Source organism: Pteronotus mesoamericanus, unplaced genomic scaffold (genome assembly GCF_021234165.1).
Source record: "Pteronotus mesoamericanus isolate MK-2021 breed Mesoamerican mustached bat unplaced genomic scaffold, CSHL_Meso_final contig_73, whole genome shotgun sequence".
Classification (NCBI taxonomy): Eukaryota; Metazoa; Chordata; class Mammalia; order Chiroptera; family Mormoopidae; genus Pteronotus; species Pteronotus mesoamericanus.
The window spans coordinates 34748243-34767470 of record NW_026555245.1 but is presented as its reverse complement, the minus strand read 5'-3'; the positions used below and the strand labels follow the sequence as shown (position 1 = coordinate 34767470).

Here is a 19228-nt window from a genome sequence, read left to right as displayed (position 1 = left end):
TTATTTCTGTGCTAGTGTCACGTTGGTTTAATTGCTGAGACTTTTTAATGGATTTAAATTTTTTAATATTTTATAATGGATCTTGACATTTAAAAAAATAAGTAAATAAAATCTGTATTTAAAAAAAGGAAGGAAGAAAGAAAAAAAGGAAAGAAAGAAAGAAAGAAACTCCTACCTTTTGCGACAACATGGATAGAACTGGTGAATATTACACTAAGTGAAATAAGCTTGTCAGCGAAAGACAAATACCACATGATCTCACCTCTAAGTGGAATCTATTTAACAAAATAAACTAACGAACAAAATAAACCACAGGCAAGGAAACATGGAGCAGACTGAAGTGACCAGAGGGGATGGGGAAGGAGGACAATGGTGGAAGGGACATATTCAAGTAGTTAATCAAGGATTTATTATACTAAGAAAAAAAGAATGACATAAATAGAAGCTGAGCTCTGGCCAGTGTGGCTCAGTTGGTTGGAGCATCATCCCATAACTGAAAGGCTGCAGGTTCGATTCCTGGTTAGGGTACATACTCATACATAGGTGATGGGTTGGACCCCCAGTCTGGGTATGTACAGAAAGCAACCAGTCAGTGCTTCTCCCATCAATGTTTCTATCTCTCCTTTCCTCTCTCCCTTGTCCTCTCTGTGAGAGCTTTTTTAAAAAGTGCACACATATGAGGATAAAAAGAAATAAAAAATAAAATATAAATTTTTTAAAAATTGAAGCTGAGACTTCGGAAAGATGGCGGAGGAGTGAAAGGGAGTCACGCTGACCTCCTCCCAAAACCGAACTGGAATTGCAACTAAATAGTGGAGTAATCACCTGGAAAGCAGTGGAGCGATAGTGGGAGAGGAGCCTTGGTGCCGCGGACAGTGGATTCTACTCTCACACATCCCAACGGGTGAGAATTGCGGTGGAGGCTCGAGAGGGTGGGCTGGGTGCGCACGGGCACTGCCACCAGAGGGACATTGAAACGGCCAGTTAGCGTCCCCCCAAGAAGAACGGGGTCTGAATCATAAACAGGAACCCCTAAACTACAGCAGCTAAAGCCAGGAAAATACAGACAAAACGCAACCCCAAAAAGCTTAGGGGCGCTCTCTGCCAGAGACAGGTGGCTGGGGATGCAAAAAGACATTTAAAGGGCAAACGCAAAAGTTGCAGCGGCAGCCACCCTCCTTGATCGCTGGGTAGAGGCGGCAGCAGGGTGGGCTGGTGCCTGGGAAAAGACTGGTGAGGAAAACTTTGTGAAGAGAACTGAGACTGCAGCCGGTGGAACCCGGGTGATAACACACTTCCCACTCTGCAGCTACCATCTCGCTCAGGCATAAGGGAATCAATTAACCTGCCTTTTGTGCGCTCTGCACACAGCTTGTACGCCTGTGAGCTACGGGGCTGAGTGCAGACTGGCTGGGAGAGCCTTGAGGAGAGACTGGAGACGGAGGCGTTGGGGAAAGAACGGGAGGAGGAACCGGGGAGTCCCGACTCCCTCCACGTTCGGTAGTCTCCATTGTGGGCTGGAAAGGCGCGACCCCAAAGAGGCAGAAGCGGGGCGCGCATGAACCAGACTGCCTGCGATTGAAACGCAGTCCGCACAGGGGTTGGATCCTCCGCCGAAGGGGTCACAGTACTGCCCAGAGGCCCCTGAGGGGAGACTAGAAACGGAGGCATTGGGGAAAGAACAGGAGGAGGAACCGGGGAGTCCCGACTCCTCCTTGCCGAAGTCTCCATTGCGCGGGAAGAGGCCACACCCCCAAAGACCGAAAAGCCGAAAAGCAAACATAGACACCCCCAAAACACCCAGAGCAGGCGCGCACACTTGCGCCGAGTGACTGGCGAGGGTTGGCGAGCGTGTGTGTGACCCACGCGGGCTGGCGAACGCTTGCACCTGCCGGCAAGGCCTCACACAGACTGGCACCCATACGGCCTGCGAGGGATTGCAGAGGGGCAAGGTCAGGCGTAAATTGACCTACCCGCCGCGATTGCGGAGCGGCCCACAAAATAAGTAGAGCTGCCCAGAGTCCCTGGAGCAGAGACCAGAAACAGGATTAACCGGAGAGTCCTAGAGCTGATTTCCTCCCATTTCCGTAGTCCCCATTTGGCGAGGGCAAGCAACGCACCCAAAGAGCCAAAAGCAGGGGAAAACACACAATAGAAGACCCTAAACTGACCAGTGCCGCGAAGCTCGCGTGCCAGGGAGGCCAGATGAGTACGGGAGGTCGCGAATAAGCCCCCTGGTCTGGGGTAAACACATGCGAGCCCAGGCAGGTGGGGGACCCTGCCGCGCTGGGATCGCGCTCAAGGAGCCCTCGTGAGAGCGCAGAGAGATCCCAAAAAATAGCGCCCAGCCCTGACCGAAGGGGTCACAGAGCTGCTCCAAGCAGGAGTCAGACACAGGCATTAGACTCCTGAAAGGCTCAAACAAACAACCCAAGACCCTATAGGGTCAACAACTGACATCATCAGAGGCAAGCCCAGAAAGAAAAGGGAAGGACAAAAATACTTAACAGACTCTCACAAAAATGGGAAGAAAAAGAAGTTCCCCCCAAATGAGTGGAAAAGGGGACTCCCCACAGAGAGAGCTCAATGAAATAGAGGCAAGGGAACTATCAGATATGGAATTTAAAACAATGGTTCTAAGGAAGCTCAATGAGCTCAGCCAGCTGAAAGATAACTATGAGAAACTGCAGAGAAACTATCAGGATCTTACAGCAAACTATATCAGCCTGGAAAAGGACATAGAAGCTATCAAGAAGACACAAGAGGATATGAAGAATACCATTTCTGAATTGAAGAACACAGTAGAAGGAATCCAAAGCAGGCTGGATGAAGCTGAGGATCGAATCAGTGAGATGGAGGACAAGGTAGAAAAAAGCTCCCAGAAAGAACAAGAAATGGAAAAACGGCTCAAAAAGAATGAAGAAGCATTTAGGGAAATGCAGGACAACCTGAAACGCAATAATATCCGTATAATAGGGATACCAGAAGGAGAAGAGGAGGAGCAAGGAATAGAGAACCTCCTCGAAAAAGTAATGATGGAAAATTTCCCTAATTTGAGGAGAGAAAGGCTCTCATGGATCCAGGAGGCACAGAGGACCCCACTCAAGAGGGACCCAAGGAGGTCCACTCGAAGACACATCATCATTAAAATGGCAAATGTCAAAGACAAAGAGAGAATCCTCAAGGCAGCAAGGGAGAAGGAGAAAGTAACATACAAGGGGGCCCTGATACGCCTAGGAGCTGACTTCTCAACAGAAACACTACAAGCCAGAAGGGAATGGCAACAAATATTCCAAGCCATGAAAAGCAAGGGCCTACAGCCAAGGCTGCTCTACCCAGCTAGGCTCTCCATTAAAATACAAGGGGAAATACGGACTTTCCCAGACAAAAGAAAGCTAAAAGAATACATCTCTACCAAACCAGCACTCCAAGATATGCTAAGGGGACTGGTTTAAGCAGATGAAGGAAAAGAATGAGACAGAGAGGAACACAAGTACAAAGAGAAAAGATGAGTAAGTTTCTATCAGTAATATCTCTCAATGTGAATGGACTAAATGCCCCAATCAAAAGACACAGGGTAGCTGAATGGATAAGAAAACATAACCCACACATATGCTGCCTACAAGAGACCCACCTCAGAGCAAAAGACCTACACAGATTGAAAGTAAAGGGATGGAAAATAATATTCTAAGAAAATGGACATACGAAAAAGGCTGGCGTTGCCGTACTTGTATCAGACAAAGTAGATTTCAAAGCAAAGGCCATAAAGAGAGATCCAGAGGGGCACTTTATCATACTTAAAGGAAGAATCTATCAAGAAGACATCAACATTGTAAACTTATATGCTCCCAATATAGGAGCCCCCAAGTTTATAAGGAAATTGTTGGATGACTTCAAAAAATATATAGACAGCAACACACTGATAGTAGGGGATTTCAACACCCCACTGTCAAAAATGGACAGATCTTCCAAACAAAACATTAATAAACATATCGTGGCGCTGAATGACACACTGAATCAAAGAGACTTAACTGACATATATAGAACCTTACATCCCAAAGAAGAAAAATACACATTCTTTTCAAATGCTCATGGCGGTTTTTCAAAGATAGACCACATGATAGGACACAAAGCAAGCCTCAGTAAATTCAGGAAAATTGAAATAATACCAAACTTTTTCTCGGACCACAAGGCCTTGAAACTCGAAATCAACCTCAAAGAGAAACTTCAAAAACTTGCAAACTCATGGAGACTGAACAGTACACTATTAAACAATGAATGGGTCAATAATGAGATAAGAGAAGAAATCAAAAAATTTCTGGAAACAAATGAAAATGAACAGACAACTGTCCAAAACCTATGGGACACAGCAAAGGCGGTCCTGAGAGGGAAGTTCATAGCAATACAGGCTTACCTTAAAAAGATAGAAACATTTCAAATAAAAGACCTACCACTACAACTTCAAGAACTGGAGAAACAACAACAAATAAATCCCAGAGCAAGTAGAAGGAAGGAAATAGTCAAGATTAGAGCAGAACTGAATGACATAGAGACAAAAAGAACAATTCAGAGGATCAACCAATCCAGAAGCTGGTTCTTTGAAAAGATAAATAAAGTTGACAAGCCTTTAAGCAGACTCATCAAGAAAAAAAGGGAGAGGGCCCCAATTAATAATATCAGAAATGAAAGAGGAGAAATAACAACTGATACCACAGAAATACAAATGATCATCAGAAACTATTATGAACAATTATATGCCAAGAAATTTGAAAATCTTGATGAAATGGACAAATTTTTAGAAAAGTATAATCTTCCAACACTGAAGGAGGAAGAAACAGAAAGCTTGAACAGACCGATAACAGTTGGGGAAATTGAAGCAGTAATCAAGAAACTCCCAGCACACAAAAGCCCAGGGCCAGGCGGTTTCCCAGGAGAATTTTACAAAACATTTAAGGAAGAGCTAACCCCTGTCCTTCTCAGACTATTCCAAAAAATCCAAGAGGAGGGAAGACTCCCAGACTCCTTCTATGAGGCCAGCATCACCCTGATCCCAAAACCAGATAAAGACCCTACAAAGAAAGAAAACTACAGGCCCATTTCGCTGATGAACATAGATGCTAAAATCCTCAACAAAATATTGGCAAACCGCATCCAGCAATACATTCAAAAGATTATCCATCACGATCAAGTGGGATTCATCCCAGGGATGCAAGGATGGTTCAATATATGCAAATCAGTAAACGTGATACACCACATAAATCAAAGAAAAGACAAAAACCACATGATCATCTCGATAGATGCAGAAAAAGCATTTGACAAGGTACAGCACCCATTTGTGATCAAAACACTCAGCAAAATGGGAATCAATGGGGCATTCCTCAACGTAATAAAGGCCATATATGAAAAACCTACAGCCAATATCATACTCAACGGGCAAAAACTGAAAGCTTTCCCACTAAGATCGGGAACATGACAAGGATGTCCGCTCTCACCGCTTCTTTTCAACATCGTATTGGAAGTCTTAGCCACAGTGGTCAGACAAGAGAAAGAGATAAAAGGCATCCAAATAGGAAAGGTGGAAGTAAAAATATCATTGTTTGCAGATGACATGATAGTGTACATAGAGAACCCTGTAGACTCTACCAAAAAACTCCTCAACCTAATAAGTGAATTTGGCAAAACAGCAGGATACAAAGTCAACATTCAGAAATCAAAGGCGTTTTTGTACACCAGCAATGAAATAGAAGAAGAAGAAATCAGGAAAAATATACCATTCGATATAGCACGAAAAAAGATAAAGTACCTAGGGATAAATTTAACCAAAGACACAAAAGACCTGTATGCAGAAAACTATACAACATTGAAAAAAGAAATTAAGGAAGACACAAATAAATGGAAGCATATACCGTGCTCATGGATTGGAAGAATTAATATCCTCAAAATGTCCATACTACCCAAAGCAATTTATAGATTCAACGCAATCCCTATTAAGATACCAATGACGTATTTCACAGAAATAGAACAGACATTTCAAAAATTTATATGGAACCATAAACGACCTCGAATAGCCGCAGCAATTTTGAGAAACACAAAGTAGGAGGGATCACAATACCGGACATCAAACTCTACTACAAAGCCACTATACTCAAAACAATCTGGTACTGGCACAAGAACAGACCCATAGACCAGTGGAACAGAAGAGAAAGCCCAGAAATAAGCCCAGGTCTCTATGGACATCTAATATTCGACAAAGGGGGCAGAAGCATAAAATGGAGCAATAACAGCCTCTTCAACAAATGGTGTTGGGAGAGCTGGATGGCTACATGCAAAAAATTGAAACTAGATCATCAGCTGACACCATACACAAAAATAAACTCGTGATGGTTAAAAGACTTAAATATAAGTCGCAACACCATCAAAGTCCTAGAGGAGAACATTGGCAGGAAACTCTCAGATATCCCACGCAGCAATTTTTTCACTGATATGTCTCCTAAAGCAAGGGACATAAAGGAAAGAATAAACAAGTGGGACCTCATCAAAATAAGAAGCTTCTGCACGGCGAAAGAAAACATCAGCAAAATGAAAAGGGAGCCAACTGTTTGGGAAAATATATTTGCTAATGATACATCAGATAGAGGTTTGATCTCCAAGATATACAAAGAACTCACTCGAACTTTACTCCAAGAAGACAAACAATCCAATCAAAAAATAGGCAAAGGACCTGGGCAGATGCTTTTTTAAGGAGGAGATACAGAGGGCCCAGAGGCATTTGAAAGGATGCTCTGCATCACTAGCCATCAGAGAAATGCAGATCAAAACCACCATGAGGTACCACCTCACACCGGTCAGAATGGCCATCATAAACAGATCCACAAACAACAGGTGCTGGCGAGGCTGTGGAGAAAAGGGAACCCTAGTACACTGTTGGTGGGAATGCAGACTGGTGCAGCCACTATGGAAAGCAGTGTGGAATTTCCTCAGAAAGCTGAAAATGGAACTGCCTTTTGATCCAGCGATTCCCCTGCTGGGACTATACCCTGAGAACACCAACACGCCAATACAAAAGAACCTATGCACCCCAATGTTCATAGCAGCACAATTTACAATAGCCAAGTGTTGGAAGCAACCTAAATGCCCATCAGTAGATGACTGGATCAAAAAATTATGGTACATATACACAATGGAATACTATGCAGCAGAAAGAAAAAAGAAGTACTAAACTTTGCGACAGCATGGACGGAACTGGAGAGCATCATGCTAAGCGAAATAAGCCAGGGGGCGAAAGACAAATACCATATGATCTCACCTATAAGCGGAACCTAACCAACAATGCAAAGAAGCAAGGAAAATATGACCAGCAACACTGAAAGGAAAAGAGATCAACAGAGACAAGAGGGAAGAGGGGGGCAGGGAAAGGGAAGGGAAGGGGAAAGTCAAGGAACATATAGCAAGGACTCATGGACAAAACCAAAGGGGAAGAGCTGAGGGAGGGAAGGTGGGAGGGGGCAAGGGAAAGAGGTGGGGGGAAGGCAGAGACAAATGTATTTAAAAAGTAAATAAATTAATTAAAAAAAAATAAAAAAATAAAAATAAAAATAAAAATCATTCAGCTAAAAAAAAAAATTGAAGCTGAGATTGGTCAATTTCAAATATTTGCTTTCTTGTCAAATATAAATTTTCATATTAACTATAAAAGTCATTTAATAAAATTATATCTCTAGATATAGAATAGCCAACATCTGTTACCATGAAGCCTGCATAAATAAATAAGTAAATAAATAAATAAATAAAATTACCTGCGATTGGATAAGAGAATTTGGAAATTCAAACCTTTTCCGGATATCATCTGACATTTTTGCTTCTCTTACATGTAGGTATGCAGATTCTGTAACCAAAACAAAAAAAAATATTTGTTAATTGGAAAAGGAGTCCAATTATTCCTCAGATACCATGAAAGTAATTCATTCCAAAATCAAAAATGGAAATGAAGCACAGTAAGATACCATTACTCTGGAGCCCTCTGCAGAGCAATCCTTGGCATACACTTCATTGTTAACAACTTCAGTCCTCAAATGTCATGACTGATAAGCCAAAATGCCCAAAAGCTCTTTGTTTTTCCCATTAGAGCTAATTCAGAAACTGGTGAACCACCCTAAAGAAAAAATCCAAAAATTTTAGCCTATAAACAGGACTCTTCAAGTTCAAGTTCAACAGCATGTTTGAAATAGACAGTAATTGTTTTATCAATCAAAACTTCTAAGGGAGAAATAATCACCTTTCAAAAAATTGTTTAAACTATGCTTTGCTTTTGAACAAACCTTTCATTTAAACACTAATCCAACCACTAGTGACAACTATAAAGCCTAGGTGAACTTTCTTCAGGTAGTCGAGAAATGACCTAGAAATTCACACATCCAAACAGATTGGCTGTCTACTAAAAGAGGAACCAGCAAACAATTAGCAACTAATTTTAATATTTACATCACACCTCTCATTCCTACTGGGGTCTCCAAAAACATACAAAAAACAAAACAAAAAAAAACCCAAAAACATGCAAAAGGATGAAGGAGGGTAGGTGAGAAATCCGAGGCATAGAACTAATAAGGATTTCCTCAGGATCCCAATTTAGCCATTTCCCATGCAGCACTGAACCCACCAAATTACACTATTTTGAAAAAGAGAAGCTTTAGGTCACCTATTTATTACATTATGACTTTCAAAAAAATTATGTCACTATAGTACTTCAGGTTAAATAACAGGTTGTAAAAACAAGCTCTCCTGATCTGAAAATTGAAGGTACCTTGTGTTGAACTTGCAGCTCTTTCTAACCACTTTCCTCCCTTTCTTCAAAAGCTAACCTCCCTGTATAAATAATTTATCCCAGCTTTCTTCTTAACATCTAGGCCTTACTTTACTCCCTTGAATTTGATATTTCACAGCACTGGAACTTGTTCTAAGACTGCAAATGATATTCCTTATATAAATCTACTCTTTAGCTTAAGCAGGTCAAAATTTCAACTTCCCAGTTGTATATCTCAACTTTCTTGAAGTTTGCCTCTCTTTTGAATTCATAAGACATCATAACAGAATTTCCCAAAGTGTGTCCTTGGGAAACCCACAATAAAGAGATCACCATGAGGAGAAAAAAGGATATACTGCCATCTTGAAGATTTCATTCACTCACTAAACAAACACTTGCTTAACCAAATGCCTATTGTGTGTTAGAAACTTTTCTAACTTAGGCTACCTCAGTGAACAAAATAGACAAAATCCCTACACTCATGGAGCTTATAGTCTATCAGGAAGAGGTAGACAGTAAATATAAAAAATAATTAATAAATATAGCATGTTAAAAAGTGATAAGTGCTATGGAGACAAAGGTAACACAATAAAGTAGATAAAGGGATGAAAAATGAGGGAAGGACAAACTTTCTATTTTAAATATGGTGGTCAGTGTTGGTCTTTTCTAGAGAGTAGCACTTAGGAATTGTTAGCCATAAAGATATTTCTGGAAACTGTCAAAGCACAGAAAACTGAGTGCAAAAGCCTTTAGCTAAGGGCTTTTTTTAAGATCTGTTCCAGAAAAAGCAGAGATGAATCAGGCACAGAATACAGGAGGAAGAGAATAGTAAATCAGAGAGTCAATGAGAAGTCAGATCATAAAAGGCCTTGTAGGCTACTGGAAGGACTGATGCATTTATCCTAAGTGAAATAGGAAACTACTATGGGGGAGGGGGAAGATTGTAAGATTATAATAGAATCACTAGAAGTAATCTGATTCTGGATATCTTTGAAGGGAAAGCCAATGTGGCTGCTAAAGAATTAAGTAACAGTATAGAAGAAAGAAAGGGTCAAGGATGACTCCAAGTTTTTGGACCAGAACAACTTTATTTTTAATCTCCTTTCCTTTGCAAACTTTCCACATTAAGCAAAACAGTTTAAATATTAATTATCAAGGCATTTTTTAAAGAAGAAAAATATGCAGTTGCCATCAACTGAAATAGGAAGTTTTGTGGGGGGCCGACCAGGAATTCATTTGAAACAGGTAAGTTTTAGAGCCCTAATATATATCCAAGTGGAGATGGCAAGTGGAAACTTGTATATATAACTCTATAGTTGGAGAGACAGATATAAAGATAGTGCATATTATTAAAGAATCTGAGAAGTTCTAGAGGAAATTTGATTAACTTTGCTTAACCCAGAGTTTCCCAAATGTATCTGATTATAGCACCCTTTTTTTCTAGAAATTCATGTTAATGTTCTATACAACCAGCCTTTCCTGAGAGCCACGTTGGGAAACACTGCTCTACCAATTCCTCCTATTCCTCTGCCCTCTCTGCTTCTTGAGTTCCACCTTCCTTCCTTAAGGCACCCCAAGTCTCTTATCTGTGTTTTCTTCCTTTACGTAAACTCTCCCAGCGTCTTCATCTAGTCTGTATCTCCAAACACTTACCTGCTCTCTCTTACATAGCTCTGAACATCAGAAATTAGAGATGTCAATACCAAAACACATCCTTTCTCTCACAAAAAATGTTACTGGACTTCCAGAAAAAAGGGAGGTGTAGGTAAACATGGCTCATCTCCATGAACAACCACATCAAAATTACAACTGAACTATAGAACAGCAATCACTCAAAACCATCAGATTGAGTTGAATGGAAGTCCAACAACTATGGAATTAAAGAAACCACACCCATTCAGACTCTTAAGAGGGGCAGAGATATGGAATGTGCATTTGGTGGATAAAAATTCGGGAGGGATATCGCAGGAGTGAGTAGTCTCAGCCCGACATGAAGCCCCACACCCCAGGGTTCCAGTGCCAGGAAGATAAGTCTCAACAACTTCTGGCTACAAAAACCAGTGGGATTGAATGAGTGGAAGAAAATTGTGGAGTCCCAAGCAGTTCCTCTTAAAGAACCCACAAGTGGACTTACTCAGACTTACTCCCTCTGAGCTCCAGTACCAGGGTAGCAGCTTGAAAGGCAACAATGGCATACAGGGAGGAAGGGAAGTGTCTGGCATCAAGGCTAGAACTAGAGACAGCTTTCTCCCAGTCAGAAAGGTGGGCAGAGGCTATTGCCCCTTCTCTGAACCCTCCACCTACAAAGCCACAGAGCTGTCAGGCACATTCTGTATCTGACACTCCATCAACCTGGCTAACAGTGTTTGCCCCACCCTGGAGATGCCATAAGTCTCTATCCTACCCAACTTATGGGGCCCACTCAATCTGTTAACAGTGACTTTTCCAAATGAACACTGGTCTTGGCTCATGCTTCACAACTTCCTAAATCCTCTCAAACAAGACACAGCCAGCCTCAGTGAGCCCAAGTCCCTGTACCTCTTGCTAAATGTTCCCAAGCCCCTCACTAGCAGCAACCAGTCTAGATTCACAGCTTGGCTTTGCCTGGGACTCTCCAAGCCCAGCACAAGTAGTAGCCATCTGCAGTTGCTTTGGAGTTCATGCAAGGTGGCCTCAGGCAGAACACAGCTGGGGGTTGACCTTGGCTTGCACTATAAGCCAAGAGCCTGCACACCCAATGAACAGCTACAGGCCACATTGTAGCACCACTACCTTGCCCCTGCACAGCTAATTCTCCATGGAGGGCAGATGTTGGTGGTCAGTGGTCACAGCCAGTCCTTGTAACTGACTGGCCTGAGTAAATCCCTCCCATTGACCTGCCAACAACAATCAAGGCTCAACTACAAGAGGATGGTGTACTCAGACCAAATAGAGGGCATACCTCGAGTACCCAGCTTGGGTAGTAGGGGAGGCTGTGCCACTGGACCCTACACAACACCTATTACATTTGCTCCCCTACTACATTTGCACACTACCAAGACAAGGAGTAGCTCTTTTGTCTTGCTCTACCTAATACATAGAAACAAACACAGGGAGGCTACCAAAATGAAGATACAAAGAAACATGGCCCAAATGAAACAACAGATCAAAACTCCAGAAAAAGAACTAAACAAAATGGAGATAAATAATCTATCAAATGCAGAGTTAAAAACACTCCTTAAAAGGATGTTCAAGGAACTTAGAGAGGACCTCAACAGCATAAAAAAGATCCAGTCAGAAACAAAGGATACACTAATTGAAATTAAGAACAATTTACAGGGAAACAACAGTAGAGTGGAAGAAGCCGAGAATCAAATAATGATTTGGAACATAAAGAAGCAAAAAAACAACCAATCAGAACAAGAAGAAAAGAGAATCCAAAAAAAAAAAAAAAAATGAGGATAGTGTAAGGAGCCTGTGGGACAACTTCAACTGTTCCTACATTCACATCATCAGAGTTCCAGAAGAAGTACAGAAAGAACAAGAAACTGGATATCTATTTGAAAAAATAATGAAAGAAAACTTCCCTAATTTGGTGAAGGAAATAGACATGCAAGTCCAGGAAATGCAGAGAGTCCCAAATAAAATGGATGCAAAGAGACTCACTCCAAGACACATCATAATTAAAAGGCCAAAGGTTAAAGATAAAGAGAGAATCTTAAAAGCATCAAGAAAAAAAGCAGTTAGTTACCTAGAGGGGAGTTCCCATAGACTATCAGCTGACTTCTCAAAAGAAACTTTGCAGGCTAGAAGGCATTGGCAAGAAATATTCAAAGTCATGAAAAACAGGGACCAACAGGCAAGACTGCTCTACCAGCAAAGCTATCATTTAGAATCAAAGAGCAGACAAAGAGCTTCCCAGACAAAAAAGGAGTTTATCATCACCAAACCATTATTATATGAAATATAAAGGAACTTATTTAAGAAAACAAGGATCAAAACAAGGAACAATAAAATGGCAATAAATACATATCTATAAACAATTGAATCTAAAAACAAAGTAAAGTGAAAAAGAGGAACAGAGACAGAATCATGAATAGAGAGAACATTTTGTTAGTTGCCAGATGGGAAGGGGTGGTAGGGGGATGAGTGAAGAGGTGAGAGGATTAAAAAGTATAAATAGTTACAGAATAGTCATGGGGGTGTAAAGTACAATGTAGGAAATGGAGTAGCCAAAGAACATATACACATGACCCTTGGACATGAACAATGGTGTGGGGATTGCCTGAGGGAGCTGGGGTGCTGGGTGGAGGGGAGCAAAGGGGAAAAATTGGGACAACTATAAAAGCATAATCAATAAAATATAATTTTTAAAAAACTGTTCATATTTTAGTCTATCCTTTCCCAATTCTTCTCTCACAATTTCCTTCCCACCATTCCCTGAATTAGTTTTTCATTAGTCAGTTGCAAAGTCAACTTCATTCTTTCCAGCATCTTAAAATCTACTTTTCCTATCTATCTCTACACCAGTCATCTGAGTTCCTCATGCTCATATACTTCAATAACTGCTTAGTCTTGCTTGAGTTCATTCCATACAGTGCTGTCAGATCAACTGTCCTAAAATGCTATTTCCATCACATCATTTCCCTGTGAAAAATCAAAACCAAGTTTTCAATAGCCTGTCAGATTAAATGCAAATTCTGATTCCTAGTTTTTAAACCCTCCAACCACCATCTTACCTATTCAACTGCATTTTTACTGCTGTCTAATTTCAATCTGGCTAAAACCATTTTCAACAGTCCCACATGCTCAACATCTGATCATTCCTAACAGATTTTACTCATGCTGTTCTCTCCCACATAAAATGCCCTTCTATGTTCCCACTGTTTAAAGATGAAATGCCTTTCGTACCACATCTTCTCTGTTTAGACTTTCCCATGTAGCCACATCTTACAATAATCACTTTGCTTTATATTTCTCGGTACTGTTGCATTTGGTCTGACCCATGCCATCATGTGACTGTTCACATTAGAATTGTTAATATTTTTCTGTAAAAGGTCAAACAGCAACTGCTGCAGTCTGTCATTGCAGCAGGAAAGCAGCTACAGACCATGGCTGTGCTCCAATAAACTTTATTTACAAAAACAGAAGGCAGGTAGGCCATGATTTACTGACTTCTAGTCTACATAATGACTACGTTTAAATTAATTTATAAAATTTGTTGATGCACCTGTGACAACTGAATTCAAATTGGCCCCTGTGCCTCCAGGCTCAGGTTAATATGTAAATAAGGTAAATTATACACCTTTTGTTATCAAAAACTTTTTCATGCCCCTAAATTATAAGGAAATTCCTTATATTAGGCTTTATATATGGAATACATGTGATATATAACAAGCAATATTCTTAATTACATAAGCAAGAGAATTTTATGTTACTTCTTTTTTAAACAAACTCTGACTAAAGCCATGGGTATAATTTAACATGTAATTCAGCAAAAGAGCCTCAGCTAGTGGGATCCAAGTGCAGAGATTTCTGATGATCTAATCCAACTTAACAGAAAGTAGACTGTACACTATTCAGAGAAGCAGATGGTTATCAGCTTATCACAGAATAGACTTACCCAAATGTCAACAGTGATAGAGCTAAATAAAATAAAACATAGAGTTATACTCTAAGATCCAGACTCAGAACAGAGGAATTCCAAAGTGCTTTGGGGACCAGATGAACAGCTGATTAGGCCAACAGATTATTATGGCAGTGAAGAGGTCAAACCACCCAGAAACATGACTGTCTCCAAAAGGTGACCAATGGAGTGAAAGAGTATTATTTTTTCAAAATTACCTAAGTATGGATGGCAAATACCTATCCTGACAAAAGACAGCCCTTATTTCAATGTGACACGTTAGCGAATGAGCACATTTTTAAAATCTAACAAATGGTCATTAAGCATTCTCAAAACCACTACGCAAACTGGAATATGATTTGATATCACCCTTGATTTGCTATGCTTGGGCTACAAATTGTAAGTGTCTTTCATCTGCTGGAGGCTTACTTTTCAAGGTTAATCACAACCATTTGGCCTTTTAAGGTATCAAAACATCATATTCTCTCGGGGAATTTCAAAAAAGAGTATATATGCTTGTTTTAGCATTGGCAGTGTAGTATATGTCCTACTTTATTTTAATCTCAACTACCCTTGGGCACTTTGTACATTAAAAAGAAAACAATTTCTTCTTACCATGGCATTCTTTAACAAAAGGAAACTAGTCACAATATACTCTATAAAGCGCATGCTATAAAAAAAAGAGTGTTTGATCTTAAAAGATTTATCTGCAACCCATCATGTACCTTTTTTGGTCTGTCTAAATCTAAATCAGAAAGAGAATTTTTAATGAGGTCTTAAGTTCCAAGTGAATCAAAGCATTTGTTTAACTTAAGCAATTATCTTATCTGTCAAGGCGTTTCAGCCCCCTGAGAACACTTTGAAGAAAATAAAACTATCAATTGCACTCCAGAAGTAATAAAGGAACAGCAGACAGATAAAGCACTTTAGGTTTTCAACTATCTCAATAGTTTCTCTAGGATACAACAATAGACAACCATATACCACACGAAAGTATTTAGTGTCAAACTTCAAATGAAGGGCACAATCTGAAACACAAGAAAAATCTATCTAATTACATTCACAAGTGCGAAGGAAAGCCAGCAGAAAAATTACGCAGCGTAGATGGCTGGGGTGGGAGGTGCCGGGGTAAATTGTCTGTTGGCCAGAGAAAGATGACTTTGAGCCCTCTCGACTACCAAACTTCTACATTAAAAGGGCTCAGAGCAGTGATGTAGGGAAAGTCGGGCTACAGAGAACACATTCTTGAATCTAGTTTACATGAGCAATGTCATCAGCAGACTGATAAAAATGTATACTTCACTCACATTAATGGGATCCTATGTTTGAAACACAAAATCTAGGATTTTTTTTCTTTCTAACACTTTATCAACTGTACCAATTATACGTATGCATGTATTTCATTTCTTTCTCCCACAAATCAAGCTGTGGAACCATAAGCCTGAAGATTTTAAACACATATTTTGACAATTTTTTCTTTTTTACTACTTTTTAAAAAATGGCTTAAAGAAATGCTAATGGGTACCATCAATAAATTTGGGCTGACTTTATAAGTTTATCAAGACTGTGGCTCAGAGGTATGTCCCAGACATTCTTAGTCGCTTTGTCCTGTCACTTAAAAAATGAAAAAAAAAAAACAACTGTCTATACTTTTCAGCCACCCACCTTGTTCTGCTGTCTGCTGTCCAATATTTATACTTACTTCTTCTGTCTGCTGTTTCTCAACTACCACTTCTTGGGCTCTGAGTATTTCTACATGTCCTCTCCAAGATCTGGCAGGTAGGTTGTTTCATCACCCTGTATGAAATCCTGACACCTATTAGAAACTCAAGCTTAGCCTGAGCTCTTGCTTCAAAAGCCTTAAAATCCAACTGTCACCTCTATTCCCCAATTAACAGGACAGACTATTAAAGCCCTCTAACTATATGATTCATAAAAATGGAAAGACCATGGGGAAATCACAATGGAAAGTTGTGATGGATTCATCACTAATGAGCAAGTATAAGAAAACAGTAATTTCTAATTATTACATTCCCAAAGAGATCACTAAATCATCGTTAAATTAGGCTGAGAGTAGAAAATACTTTTATGTTAGCAGTCATTTCAAAATCAAGCCAAGGCAGAGGGCAACTAAGTGGGGTGACAGAGCTACTTGGTCAATATTACAGAGAAAGCAGAAACTACATAGATGTGGAAGAAACCATGAACTTCAATATCTGTGCTCTCCTTTTTCGATATTAATAAAACTGGAGCCTGATCAGCTCCGTTATATTTACTAGTCACGAGTATGGCTCTGTATGACCATGTGTGTCATCAAGTCCTCTCCAGTGGTGTTCAAGCAAACATGATGTACCCCTTCCAGGCTGCAGACTGCTTCCTCTACTCTAATCCCAACCAAGTTCAGGTCTCGGCAACAACTTAGAACCTTTCATGCATGAAGACAATGCCTCCAGGACAGCAATTTTCAACCCATGTGCTGCAATAATTTCTAAAACATGCAATACCTATTTCATCAGGGGCACTGATCTCTTTTCCCTTAGACTGCCAAACTAAAAAATGACAATAGTCAACACAACAGCCATCTGATGTGAATAAAACAAAATTATAGTTATTTAATATTTTTTGTCAGACTGACAAATATATGTTTAGGTGTGCCACAGAATTTTAGTAATTGGTTTTGTGTGCCATGAGGTGAAAATGGTTAAAAATTGATGCTCTAAGACATTGCTGAATAAACAAGATGGAAGGAACCTGAATCTCTAAATGATAGATTAGAGCAGAACTGCCTGCCTGGAACTCTGAGGAAGAAAATTTCTGCTTTGTTTGAAACTGAATTTTGGGGCCTCTTTGTTGCAGTAGCTAGTACTTCCATAACAACACCTCAGATAATAATACTACTACTAATACCTGAGATCTTCTTCCTTCTGTACTTTTTTCCATTGGCAAAATGAAGAAGCTGAATGTTGTAGAGGTTAAGCAACTTGCCAAAAACACAAATCATCCTGGCAGTTCAAGTGAGAAGACAGGTTTCCTGACTTCTGACCCAGTATTTCCCTGGACCATCAGTAACATGAGGCCTGAACATCATGGTCCATATTACTGTATCATGTCCCAGGAATTTTAAGATCTATAATTAAAGTGCTGAGCAAATTTAGGTAATTGTGACTTCTAATGATATCACCAGTTGCAAGTTACTGAAATACATCAAATTGCTGTCAAATTCCTGCTTCTATAGTTGAGTTCCTTCTCAGTTATCAACATGCTACTTTACTTATGGTAATCTAAAATGAAATCAAAGGCAGGAAATTTCAAATTAGATCTGTTGCTGTCCAAAAGAAACAGGCATTAAAGTAAGGAAAAAAACCACCAATTGAATAATGCCTGGTTTGCTACAATGTTTTCTCTAATTATTCTTAAATAATCTCTAATACAATGTCATTTTATATGCATTTACACATAATATAAACATGTAAGTCTATAAGGGGATATAGGTGAACAATATTTTTTTTAATCTAAAGACTTATTTATCTCTAGAATTTTCACAGTATCCAATCTAAGTCTTCAAAAAAGCCTTTAAATTGGCTCCTTATGATATCACTTTTTTCATTATAATTTTTAAATATTTTTGCTCCACCAAAAGAATACTCAAATTGCTCACTACATTTTTTTTGAATATTTTCTGTTGATATAATCTTTACAGTATATTTGTAATAAAACTGATGCCCAATCATTTTAAAGATCTTACAGACCTATAAAAAAGACAACCCACAGAAGGGGAGAACATTCACCAATACATCTGATAAGGGGTTAATATCCAAAATTTATAAAGAACTTACAAAACTCAACACCCCCAAAAAAACCAACCCAGTTGAAAATGGGCAAAGGATCTGAATAGACACATCCAAAGAGGACACATAGATGGCCAATAGACATATGAAAAGATGCTCCCCCTGGCTGGTATGGATCAGTGGATTGAGTGCAGGCCTGTGATCCAAAGGGTCACTGGTTTGATTCCCAGTCAGGGAACATGCCTGGGTTGTGGACCAGGTCCCAGGTTAGGGGTGCATTAGAGGCAACTACACATCAATGTTTCTCTCCTCTTTCTCCCTCTCTTCCCCTCTCTCTAAAAATAAGTAAAATCTTTTTAAAAAATAAAATAAATGAAAACATGCTCAATGTCACTAATCATCAGAGAAATGCAAATTAAAACCACAATGAGATACCATCTCACACCTGTCAAAATGGCCTTCTTCAATTAATCAACAAGTGCTGGCGAGGATGTGGAGAAAGGGGAACACTTCTGCAATGTTAGAGGGAATACAGATTGCTGCAGCCACTGTGGAAAGCCATATGGAGATACCTCAAAAAATTAAAAATGGACCTTCCTTTTGACCCAGCTATCCCACTTCTAGTAACCCAAAACACTAATTCAAAAGAACATAAGCACCCCTATGTTCATTGCAGCATTATATCCAATCACCAAGATATGGAAGTAGCCCAAGTGTCCATCTACTGATGAGTGGATAAAACATCTATGGGACATTTATAAAATGAAATACTACTTGACCATAAAAAAGAAGAAAATTTTACCATTTGTGACAGTATAGATGGACTGGGTGAACATTATGCTAAGTGAAATAAGCCAGAGAAAGACAAATGCCATATTTCACTCATATGTAGAATCTAGTGAACAAACTGAACAAGGAAAATGGGGCCAGACTCATAGATGGAGAGCAGGATGACAGCTTGTCGGGGGGGGGGGGGGGGAGGTTAGTGGGCGTAGGGATTAAAAAGGAAAAAGGACTCATGGACATGGACAACAG

At 39.8% G+C, this 19228-nt stretch overlaps 1 protein-coding gene across 1 annotated transcript in view; it reads right to left on the bottom strand.

Annotated features, from left to right (window-relative positions):
- The window catches only part of FOCAD (focadhesin), a 321816-nt gene that overhangs the window by 280805 nt on the left and 21783 nt on the right, over window positions 1-19228 (bottom strand). The window contains exon 2 of the mRNA XM_054583210.1: window positions 7797-7885. Within this exon, the coding sequence (XP_054439185.1) occupies window positions 7797-7853 (57 nt within the window). The 5' untranslated portion in view covers window positions 7854-7885. The remainder of the gene's footprint in view (window positions 1-7796; window positions 7886-19228) is intronic.